The 12,754-nt window shown below is 45.6% G+C and overlaps 1 protein-coding gene across 2 annotated transcripts in view; it reads right to left on the minus strand.

Annotated features, from left to right (window-relative positions):
- The window catches only part of FAM120C (family with sequence similarity 120 member C), a 493,040-nt gene that overhangs the window by 228,290 nt on the left and 251,996 nt on the right, over nucleotides 1-12,754 (minus strand). For both annotated transcript variants that reach the window (XM_086940173.1, XM_086940172.1), the window contains exon 10: nucleotides 1,317-1,566. In XM_086940173.1, coding sequence (XP_086796299.1) covers nucleotides 1,317-1,566 — 250 coding nt within the window. The remainder of the gene's footprint in view (nucleotides 1-1,316; nucleotides 1,567-12,754) is intronic.

Consider the following 12,754-nt stretch of genomic DNA (forward strand, 5'->3'; position numbering starts at 1 on the left):
CGAAGTGTTTTCTTTGACCTGAACCGAGAACAGGCCATGCAGCTGACCTCGTCGTGGTCTGGAGATAGGCATTTATTGCACACCAGGTGCACATCCATGTGAGGGTATTTAGAGTTGCAAACGGGGCATCGTTTGAACGGGCTCCGTTCCATCGTCGATCGTTGATGGGGCCTTTGGTGTCGAAAAGGCAAGCGGCCTTCAACATCCTGCTCGAAGAACTGAAACAAGTACGCGGCACCGAACGAAAAGACAATACCGACGCCCCGAAGGCCTTTTGGCCTTGCGAAAAGTTTTTTATATTGATTCTGAACTTGAGTTAACAAAGTACATCCGAACCCAATGGCGGAAAAAAACAATCTGAGGATGGAGAGGATGCCCATGCGCACTGTAGTCCAGGGGAGGAGCCACCTATCTCGTGATACTTCGAGGACTCTTCCAGGACAACAATGTGCAATCATCCGGACCGAACACTAGGCGGCGATCTATGCACAGATATGAATTCAGCAGCCCACATGCCTCGAACATGGTTGTTTTGTTTTCCATATGTATATAAAAACAAAAAGGTGTTGGTTTACTACTGTCGAACAAACAGATATTACCAGTAGTATGTAAGTTGCCGTACTTAATTTGAAAAAGAAAAACTGGATAAAAGCAATTCTTGATATAACTGGGTGTTTATGAAGAAATTCCCTCTATTTGAGAAATGATGTTCACTGTTGTGACACTATTGGAAATAAGAAATAATGTTGAATGATTCCTCTAGGGACATTTATATCTTGTGACTTTGAGAACACAGACAGGGCCCTGGTGTGGGATATTGCTAATTTACAAGCACTGTAAATGCACAAAACATTCAAAATGTTTTGCTATTTCCTGACTGCAACATAAGGTTGAGTCTCATCGGACAGGTAACATAATTTTGCTGTTTTATACATTACACTTTTTGTGATAAATTGATCTGCAAAGTTTTATTTTTGTGATGTTAATAGTGCTGTTGGGTACCTGTTCTTGCATCTCATACATTTCCTTTGAAGGACTGCTTGTGCTAAGGTTTCAAGAAAAGCTTGGCATTTCTCGCAGAAACAAGCTTTGAATTCTAGGCACTAGTTTGTTTAACTTAGTGGGGAATTAGTGAAAGTGCACAAAGATATAGCTATACCCAGGTTAGAGGGATAGCATATTCTTTGTTTTAGGTTCAAGCAAAGCTGGCTTCCCCGAAGAAAAGTGTTCCCTAATGTAAAAGTGAAAAGGAAGAGCAGAACTTGCAGTAAATCAAAGAACAAACTACCTTCAGCACATTCCCGGATTTCACTTACCGGAGCACACAGCACATGAGCAGCAGGTGTGTGGGTATGTTGGCTGGATTCAGCATACTAGGAGTATCAGACTTCATACAGGCAAGAAATGCCCGCATTCTTCGGTTCTTGTCCTCCACAGCCTTCCCAAGCCAGAGTTTCTTGAGGTTTGGACATGTCCATTCCCTAAAGGTAAGCGCAGAAACCAGTTCGGGGGTTTGAGGAGACTTTCCCTTATAGGCAGACCACTCTTTGACAATGACCGGAGGTACTGCAAGAATCGCAAGGAAATGTGTTAGTATTTGACGAAAGCACTACAAAATGCACTCTGGTACACATAAAAGGTTCAGCAATCAAAAGCTACACTTGCAGCATGAAAGTGACACAATTACAAGCAAAGTGACAATGTTCTAATCCTAGTTAGCCAACAAGAGTGTTTCTTGAAATTGGTAAACAGATTAATTCTACCATGAGGGGATATCCAAGAACAAACAAGAATTAAATTTCTGACGGAAGTAACATTTTGTATCTTTAAGATATGATTATTTACAATCCAAATTATATTTATTGAGTACAAAAGCATGAACATTACTTATTTAGAATACAATATGAAGAAGGAAAATTTCAGTAGCAGAAATCCTTATTCTCGGTCATGGGTATTCTCTCAGAATCTATAAACAGTAGAATATCTCTGCGCAATAACCCCAGAATGCCATTTTTAAAACTCTGTTATACATAATGAAAACACACCTATAGTAAGCAACCGTTTCTACTTATTTTTTAATTTTTGTTTGAAAAAGTAAATTCAGTTAGCCATACTGAAAGCCCCAAAAATAAACAAAATGTTAAAATCGTGCATTCTATTATGTTTGGACAGGGGTTTGACCCTAGCACTCTGTATGACTCTTCGCATTGTCAATTTCTGTAATCGTTTTTTTAACATCACTCATGTGAAGAACGCAATGGTAATGTAATACGAAGTACTTTGCCAAAATCCTTAATAAAAATAAGTTTGACAAAATGTTAAAATCACCCACTTTTCAGCTTTAAAACAGAGGGGAGCAAAACAAAATTCACCAATTATCTAAGTGCTGGTTAATAGTTCCTATTTTGCAGCTTTTGCCCACTTGCAATTTGTGTGAAAAACTGGAGTAAAACCTAGTCATACAGTCATGAAATACAGTATTCTCAATTGAGCAACGGCTCCAATTATTCAGAAGAAACAATCTGTTGAAATAATGAATAGCGAACGTAAATGAGAAAAAGAGATACAAGCAAGGTGAAGTTATTCTTAACCCAGCACCTCATCATGGGCATGTGCAAAATTCCGGAACATGTTTACAAGCAAAAAAAAAAATGCCCGAAAGTGGCATTATCCTTTTTTTTTTAAACAACTGCACAAAAATAAATTAATGGTACATCTAGTTAAAAGCACCACTCATAACAGTTTATATTACAAAACAAAAAAGCAGAAAATGGTGGTCCAATTTAGAACAATGTACAAACCTGCTCCTTTGAGAAGCATGGAAGATTGCACTATCCCATCATGCACAGAAGGGCGTAGCACGGGATAGATACCGATGTTCAGAATCTGCAGCCCCAAAAGCAGGGCGGTGGAAGAGGCTTTTATGAATTCAGAAAGTCTACACAAAGGGCGAAGAATTAGGATTACACAGTAGGAACCTTCCATTCTTCACCATGGGATTCGCTGAGATATTAATAAAATACCCAAAGGAGTAGCAAGTTAACCCAAACTTAAAGGCACAGTCAGAGCACAGAACTTATCCTGCAGGCAAATACGTTAGGTAGCGAGTCCAAGCAATAGTGCCAGAGTTATAGACTGATCTCCATTTAGACGCCTTATACATCGCCAACTAGTAGTCACATTTCACAAGTCTTTATTTGCGATTCTTCATCATAAAAAGACAGTAATTAACAAAAGAATACATTATTACATATATCATCCATTGACAATACTTCAGGGTTATAAAAATATAAGTTCGCAAATATTACACCGTCACAATAATAAATACATCCATATACATTAACATTGTCATTATTAAAATCAGTTAAAAATATATTAAACATTTAACCCGGCAAAAAGACTTAGGACACACATTGATTGTCATTAACTATTAATTCTATTTAAAAAACGCGTTATAAAGTGCAGTGAAGAAATAAATGCCGGGACCTTACATGCTTACTTTATCCCCCCCTTTTTGGCACACAACACCCATGCCCAGCTCAAAAACTTAGCAACTCCTATAACTGCATAATCGGAGGAGTCAGATTTCAGCAATCTCTTTGCCACCATGGCTGATCTAGTGCCCATGAGTTTACACACAGGTTTTAACCAGGTGCTTCTTGGATTTTAGTAGATCGGGCAAACAAATAAAAAGTGATCTATAACTTCTATCTGATCTTTGCAGAACTGGCACTTATTACTAGTGGCGGTATCCCACTTACTTGTAAGCCACCTCAAGGGTAAAGTGCCAACCCTGAACTGAAGGAATAACTTACGATCTAGTTGTTTCGTTACTAAGCCCCAATAGGCCTCCAAATGGGGTTCATCCCTGATATCAAGGTAATCCCTTGTCAATGACGAAATAACATGGGTGGAGAATCTTTTAACTTTGATCAGCTCCCAGTATGCTGCTTTAAAGAGCTTTTTTGGTGGAAATTCAGCAGTATCGTGGTGATACCAGAGATTCCTCATCCCCATGTCAATCAACAGCGATTTGACACCAGAGAACCATGGGATCCTATGGGAACGACTTAGCCCCCTAACTTCCAACAATGCCCTGGCATATAGGTGGAGCTCTGGAGTAGTCCAGAGACGTCTCCAGAATGCCAAAGGTCTGTAACGGGCGACATCTTCCAATGCTTGACAACCGAGATCGTAAAGCAGTGGGATTCTAGGGGAAGATTGAGGCAGTCCCAATATGGATCTCATGAATTTTTTATGGGCTGTTGAGAGGGGGGATAAGTTGGTAAAACCCCAAAGATCGGCTCCATATAGGATTGCTGGACAGATTTTAGATGTGTAAATGTTAACAATCGGAGCAATAGGCTTGGAAAGGGACAAACTATGTTCCTTAAGCAAGGCACCAAATAACTGAGCGTGTTTTAACGCCAAGACATCTATTTGAGGCTTCCAGCTCAGTTGATCATTAAAAGTAACACCCAGGTAGGTGAAAACATCCGTCTGCTCCAAGGGTTCGCCATCCATAAGGACTCATGCTTTTAATGGCTTTGAGCCGTGGAGCACCATGAAGTTAGTTCTCCCTACATTGACCACCAGCTCATGCTCGCGGCAAAACACCTCAAACCGTAACAGGGCCAGTTGTAATCCCGGTCTTGTTTTTGATATTAACAGGGTGTCGTCCGCGAACATTTATTTATTTATTTATTTTTAGAGTTTTCTATAGCGCGAACTTGAACCGATTAGGTTATCAGAGCGCTTTACATAGCACCAGTTCCGTTACATGTTATCACAGCAGTTTACATAGAATCAGTTACGTTGCACATTTCAGGATCTTGAACCGATTAGGTTATCAGAGCGCTTTACATAAGACAGCATTCGATGTCCAGTGCCCTCCTCCGCCGTGTAGCGGGGGACCACTTCCAGCCCTCCGAAGTCGTCGAGCTGTCGGGACTAGGCTCCTGGAATTTCAGCTGCCCCTTTACAAGGCACTTTACATAAAATCAGTTACGTTACACATTTCAGGAACACCTTTCTTTTTGCTCTAGTGGATAGGGTTATCTCTTCACACGGGGGAAGGGGTACACCTGGCTATATTCCAACAGTTCCACCGGCGATTAGTCGTAAAAGCTATGATTCTAACACAGGGAGGGGATACACATGGATACAATCTAAAAATCAAATAGTATACTAGTCATTAGAGTTATCTTCTATCTTGACAGGAGGGATGTGACTGGAAACACTCTAGGGGTAATATAGGGGTGGTAGAGAGTACAAAGGACCGCTGCAAACACTACACGAGTACCAGCATAGAGGAGGGGTGGGTGGGATGCAAAGGTCTGGAGGGAAGGAAGGGCTAGAGTCCAGCGAGAACTGTCCAAGAAAAAAACAGCAGCATTCACCGCATAGAGGAAGGGTGGGTAGGATGCAGGGTATGGAGGGAGGGACTAGTCCAACGAAAAAGTCCTCCAGAGTCCACCAGGGCACTATCCTCTGCGTTCGTGTTCCCGTAGCCTGCGTCGGGAGCTGTAATTATGGTCATACAATTCTCCAAAGCGTCTTATAGGAGTGCCCCTAATCAAAATAAGGTGCCCTGTCCGGCCTGATGCCTGCTTGTAAAGGTGCACTCTGGTGCTACATGAAATCGAGCTCATCATGTGTGGTCTCGGCCATCTTGGAAGCAGGCAGACCTTGTGTCATCTGCCTTTGAGCCTCCGGTGTCCCCCCTTGCAGTGCTATGTCAATCCTCAGTGTGATCACCGGAGCGGGCTCCCTGTATGCTCCGTGCTGTGCGTGACCTCCGCTTCAATCAGTATTCAGCCCAAGAGTGCCTTTGTTGCAATGTCAGCCACCGCCCGCCATCTTAAAGTCAGGCACTGTGTGGGGGCAATACTCCGGTGCCCCGGTCCGCCCCGCAACTGCCCTCCAAGTCTGGCTCACCGCTGCAGCTGGTGTGCGCTCCGTTCCAGCACCCGACGGGCGTTCTCTTCCCAGATCGCCTCCGCGGAGGATCGCCGTAGTCCGCCGGTGCGCTCCCTGTGCACACGCGTTGGGACACACACCGCTCTGCTGACTATGCCCTCCTGATGACCCTCAGAGGTCAGGGTCCCTCCGGTGCTCCGGTTATTTTATAGCGAGGGCTGCTTGTTACGCCGATTACCTCAGGCGCGGTCCGTTGCGGCCATTCCCTGCCGTTGCTGCCAAGATGGCGGTCTTTGTCCACGGCGTCCACAGATATCACCCTCCGTTACAGACACCACTGCTCCACTTGCCCTGAGACTCGAGCCAGACATGCTCTGGGGTATCGGACAGCAGAAGTCCCCTCTATGGCGCAGTCTGTAGGCTGAATGACAGCGTTATCCCCCCGAATAGGGGACACAGGTCGGGAGCCGAGACGGATCACCTCCGCCTCGGCTCCGCCCCGCCCCGCCCATGAGCTGGGGCACGTTGATGCCGGCCAGCATTGGCACATCTGTTGGGTAGTTGGTGAAGTACTGGACCACCCCGTTAATAAATATAGAAAACAGGGTGGGAGCCAGAACACACCCCTGTCGGACGCCTTTGTTCACCTCAAACTTTTCGGGACCTCACCTGGTTTGCCCCAACGTACCTGTGCATTTGTGTGTTCATGCAATTTGACTAATATGGAAACCAACTCTTTAGGCATCACTATCTTGAGTAATACCTCCCACAGCCTTACCCTTGGGACAAGATCGAAGGCGGATTTAAGGTCCACAAATGCTGCAAAAAGCATACCCCCGCCTAAAATGACCTCCTTCCAAAAGATCAAAACAAATCTAAAGGCTTGATTGAGGGTGCTTATGTGGGACCGAAATCCTGCCAGTAAGGGAGACAAAGAATCCTCTACCATCAACCATCCCTGTATCCTGCCCAGGATCAAACGTGCAACGATCTTTTGCATGGCATCAATTAAGCTGATGGGCCTATAGTTTGAATTTCCAGTCCTGTGGTCGCCAGAGAAGAGGTAACCTTTGTCCCCTCATGTGAGACTGAAACCAAAATGACTTGGACAGGCGGATTATTATTTTGTTATTTATTTATTTATTTACTAGTTTTCTAAAGCGCGACAGCTACCCAAAAAGGGTTTCCTGGCACTGAGAGACACTATCTTACAGAGCAGGATGTATAACTCTGAGAGGGAAGCTAGGGCAATTTACTGATTAAAGAGCCACGTTTTAGTTGCTTTGCGAAAGTGGTTGTAGCGAGTTTCCATACGTAAGTTCAATGGGAGAGTGTTCCATAGTTTGGGGCCCAGCAGTGAGAAAGACCTTCCTCCGATCTTAGCTCTGCGCACTTTCGGTACGCAAAAAAGGCCTTGAGATGCTGACCTAAGACAGCGAGCCGGCATATAAGCCTGCACAAGGGACTGTAGATATTTGGGGGCATTCCCCCATTTGATTCTGTGCATAAGGCTCAAAGTCTTGAATTTCACGCGGTTTTCGATTTTTAACCAGTGGAGTTATGATTTTGTTGTGAATTTGAATGTGATTTTTTGTTTACTTGCACAGTTACATTTTACTTGGTGCACTGCACGAGCAGTTTCACTTTGCACTTATGAAGCATTGGTCTTGTACACTGATGTGAATTAATTTACTTAATCATTTGAATATATTAAAGACTATAAGTGAAACAGACCCGTGTTTACTTTAGTCTTTTTGTGTTTTTTATCTATGGGGATTTATGCCCTGCATATACAGCTATATGGTAAATGTATGCACACTAGCAGATTTTGCTTCCACAGAACCATTTGTTTTTATGTGCTAATTGATACCCATGTTCTAAGCAATACAGGGTAACTCCATTGAAACTTACCACCATCCCAAATGAAAGCATTATATGAGGTACCCCATAGAAGGAGAGGGCCTGGAGGGTACAAAATTCCAGTTAGGGCAAAGTGTGAAGTGCATTGGCCTCCGCAAGCTCTGGGTAATCCTCAGGGACATCATAAGGGTCCCCAGCCTCATTCGGCTCTGAATCCATGCCAAGGAGGCGTTATATGGAGTCGTTTTTATCGCTAGATCTCTATTCTAGACCTCTGAATCTACCCTAAAGGCAGTGAAGTCGTGGGAGCTGGTTCCGATGTCGGCATCAACGCCTAGACTGGGACTGGTGTTGCAAGGCTAAGTCAGCACCACCAATAAAGCCATTGGGACCAACTACACCATCTTCTGGGGCATGAAAGATGCAGATTGTGCCATTGGTAGACCCACCAGCAGTATTCTTCACAACAAGATGAAATGCACCAGGAAAACAAGGGGTTCAGGTACAGTGCCAGATCCATACTAGTTGAGTTGTGCGCTGGTCACTGGAGGTGGCAGTGGCTCAGGAGGTCACTGAGGTGCTGCCTCCAAAGGAGCCCATTTTTCGGCTAACACTGGCTATGAAGAGGAACCTGAAGGGAGAGGAGAACCGCTCAGAGACTTCTCTCTTTTTCCCGCTGCGGTACGGCCTAAAAAAACCCTCTGAAAAGCTCACGACTGTTTCAAGTGCACAGAAAAAAAGAGAACTGATGTTGTCTTGATGGGGGGGGGCGCTTAAGTATCCCTGTGATAACACATGCAAAACGGTGGAGGTGAGGCCCAGTACCACTGGTGGGATGGGTGAACTTTGGCCGGGGTCGGCCGGATCAACGGCAGGAACCATTGACAGACATCTGACTGGAGGCCTGACATGTCCATGGAGAAGGAAAAAATCCTGTGGGTGCTGGAATAAACTTGGAACCTCCAATCTGCTGTAGATTCGACAACTGTCTGGTGAACTCTGGTGCATCAGCCACAAAACCTGCATCTAGTCCGAGTTGGCCAACAAAGTCAAAATTGAATGATGTTGCGGAGACTTCGCTTTAGCTCTACTGGACAAGGATGACCTGGATCAAGACTGAGCCTGTTTCTTGTGTTCCACAACATAGTTTGGTCTCCTTTTCTCTGTTGGTCTTCGGATGCAAGGAACACTTGATGCACGACTTAGAGTCATGCTTGGGTCCAATGCCCCTCAGACAAACTTAGTGTAGGTCTGTCACCTTTATCTGTTTGAGGAAGATTCCAATCTTAGAAAACACCTTCTAACACTCTGTTAAGAACAAATTCATTGGTCTCCACATAGAATATGTTAAGTATCTTTGCTTGGGTATTTTGGAGGCAAGAACTAGGAATGGCTTTTACAGAATAATTTCTCGAAAGTCGCCAGTTCCAGGTAGTATGGGCTTCCAGTGAAAGGTTCTGGGTTTGGTGCTCCTAGCTAAGCATCCAGAGAAAATCAGGGAAAGTAAAAGAGTCAAGGAAAATCATTCCAGAGGAACCACAAATGAAAATCTAACTGCAAGGAGCAAATATCAAGAACAAAAACAGAAGCAAAGGGGTCATGTATGTAAAAAATATATATATAAGGAGAGAACCCATTGTGATTCACACACTCATGAATGCCTTCTTAAAATACGATTCAAACATAATTTATCATCACAGAAAAAGACTAAACTTCATTGTGAATTGGGAAACTCAGGTCTCAATCCCTAAACAGACCACCATTTTGTACAGGGTACTTTGCAAGGCTTGATCACACCACTATATTCTAACACATGACATTAACGTGGCTCACGAAGAAGAAACCGAAGTCTGTCGCCTTTCCCAATGCAGGGCTCTGCAGCCCCAAATGCCGCCCTTCCCCGCTGAAGCTCCATATAAGTTCTGTAGTACCTCTCTGGGTGACCGCATTCATGGAAAACCCAGCACGGTCTAGCGAAGCATGAAGTCCGGACATGCTGCCTAACTGTGCGACAAGCAAATCAACTGCTGCCTGAAACTACCACCCCAGTGAAGTCAAGGCACTGTGGCCTGCATGGGAGCAAAATCTTTTCGTAACCAGAATGTCATGCAAAAGGCAAATTTTGAAGAATAAAACAATCCTCATATTACCGGAAAGGTTTAGAATACGTAAGAAAAGGCAAACATCTTATAATACAGCAATCCCATAATTTTATTAATAAAAAGGGTAACCTACCCCTATCAAAGGGTGGGTCTTGTGCTCACAGCCAGAAAATTCCAAAAACATGATCACAGACAGAACTTGAAAAGTTCTTTAGCACCTGTCGTTTTTGGAAAATGTGTAGTTAGCAGGCATGTGTTGGCTGGCTTATTAGCAGATTCTAAGTTGCCTAATGAAGGGTTGTTTTTGGCATGAGAACAGCTGCCCATATTTAGGCCTGGGAGCAGAAGGTACATGTGCAAACCTACGATGCGCAGATGTTTCTGAAAAGTAGAGCACCGGGTGAATCCTTAATTGTGTAACTTGCAAAATCCCTCCAACTCTGCCTACAAACAAATCAACTTGATTACTTATGGGAGATGGCTGCAGTGTTTGACCCCAGGTTCATCTGGCTCCCAGGGAACCCTACAAACCACTGGCAGTTCTGAAGACTAAAGATTACACTGAGTCACCAGCAGTGTTGTCTGAATGGATCCAGCACACAGATAGCATTTCTCTCCGTTTCCACAGGAATAGGAGGGACTGCTGCACCCATTTCCACAAATTATGTCGAATATGATACTTACCAGTATGCATCTGTTCTTGGCATGTAGGGCTGCTGACATTCATATCTGTGCATAGATCGCCGCCTAGTGTTGGGTCCGGATGATTGCACATTGTTGTCCTGGAAGAGTCTTCGAAGTATCACAAGATAGGTGGCTCCTCCCCTGGACTACAGTGCCCATGGGCATCCTCTCCATCCTCAGATTGTTTTTCGCCATTGTGGCAGAGATGGAGTGTAATACAGTGAGTGATGTCCATGCTACATAGTAATTCTGAATGCTACAGCTGCTACAGGCGCCGGGGAGGAGGGTGGGCGATATTAATGTCAGCAGCCCTACATGCCAAGAACAGATGCATACTGGTAAGTAGCATATTCGGTTTGAGACATGTGAGCTGCTGAATTCATATCTGTGCATAGATGATACAGCAGTCCCTCCTGTTAGCGGCGGCTGCCCGTGCCAGCTGCAGCAGTCTCAAAAAGAGTTTTGAGAACAGCCTGTCCTACAGCTGCCTGCTGTCTTGAATGCACATCTACGAAGCAGTGTTTCGTAAATGTATGTGTAGTGGACCATGTTATTATTATTATTAATGGACATTTATTAAGCGCCTGGTTACGCCACTGGCGTGTCCCCGCGCTATGACAAGTGGAGTGGCTGTCCCCCCTCCTCCCACACAAGCTATCTGCTGAAAAGGTGCGTTTTAAGTTTTTTCCTGAACTGGACTTCGGAAGGTTCAAGCCGAAGTTCCAGCGGAAGATTATTCCAGCGCTTGGGAGCAAGGTATCTGAAGGATCTACCTCCCATACGGGCTTTGAATATTCTTGGGACTTTTAACAGCCCGGTCTGCGAGGATCGAAGACTGCGTGCAGGCTCATAATGGGATACTAGGCTCTGGAGCGGAAGAGGTGCTTTGCCGTTCAGGATACGATGACAAGTGGCAAGGGCCTTAAACTCCACTCTCCTCTCAATGGGAAGCCAATGGAGGGCCCGTAAAGCTGGTTTGGCGGATGACCTCCTAGGGAGTCTGAGAACCAGCCGCGCTGCCGCATTTTGAAGAACCTGCAGGCGGCCCATAACCCTGCCTGTGGCCCCCAAATAGAGCAGGTTCCCATAATCAAGTCGGGAGGTGACCAGGGCATGCACCAGCGTCTTACGAGCAGAAATGGGAAGCAGATCTAATACTTTCCTAAGGGCTCTCAGAACACTGAAGCATATCCCTGCCACCCGACCGACCTGTGGGCCAAAGGTGAGGTCCTTATCCAGCCACACGCCAAGGTTCCTGGCCTCGCGGCAGGGAGCAGGACCTTCCCCCACACAGGGTGGCCACCACGCCGACGACCACGCAGACGGTGCACCCCCCACCACGAGCACCTCGGTCTTGCTCCCGTTCAACTTTAAACAGTTTGCGGACATCCAGGCAGCAAGGTCTTTCATGCAATTCCTGAAGATGTCCGCTGCAAGTCCGGGCGCGCGCGATAGGGAGATGACCAACTGCGTGTCATCGGCGTAGGACACCAGGCGGAGACCATACCCCTCCACGATAGCCGCCAGGGGGGAGACGTAGATGTTAAATAGAGTTGGGCTCAGGGACGAACCCTGAGGTACGCCCTGGCCCAACTCAATCTCCCTGGAGTAGCAATCACGCAATCTGACTTGAAAGCACCTATCAGAAAGGAAGGACTTGATCCAGCCAAGCGCAGCTCCTGTCACCCCATCTCCATTCAGACACTGTAGCAAGGTGGAATGTGCTACAGTGTCGAATGCTGCGCTTAAGTCTAGTAGGATCAATGCCATCGTTTGGCCTTCGTCTACTCCCTGTCTGAGTGCTTCCACCGCCACGAGAAGAGCAGACTCCGTCGAGTGACGGGGGCGGAAGCCAAATTGCGAGTCGTGGAGTAGCGAAGCCGTCTCCACGAACTGCATAAGCTGTATGTTGGCTATTTTTTCCGCCACCTTCGCCATATAGGGAAGGAGGGAAATAGGACGGAGGTTGTCCAGTTTTTCGAAGCTACCGTTGGTCTTCTTTTGCAGAGGAAGTACCACTGCCTGTTTCCAGGCCTTCGGGACCACCTGAGACTCAAAGGAGATGTCCAGTAGCTGACGCACATAGGGCTCTAGTACTGGCAAGCTGTCCTTTAGCCGACTAGGAGTGGTCGGATCTCTGGGGGAACCGGATTTTATGGATCCACAGATACGGAGGAGTTCCGTAGTGG

This window comes from Lissotriton vulgaris, chromosome 10, assembly GCF_964263255.1.
Source record: "Lissotriton vulgaris chromosome 10, aLisVul1.2, whole genome shotgun sequence".
In the NCBI taxonomy this organism is placed as follows: domain Eukaryota; kingdom Metazoa; phylum Chordata; class Amphibia; order Caudata; family Salamandridae; genus Lissotriton; species Lissotriton vulgaris.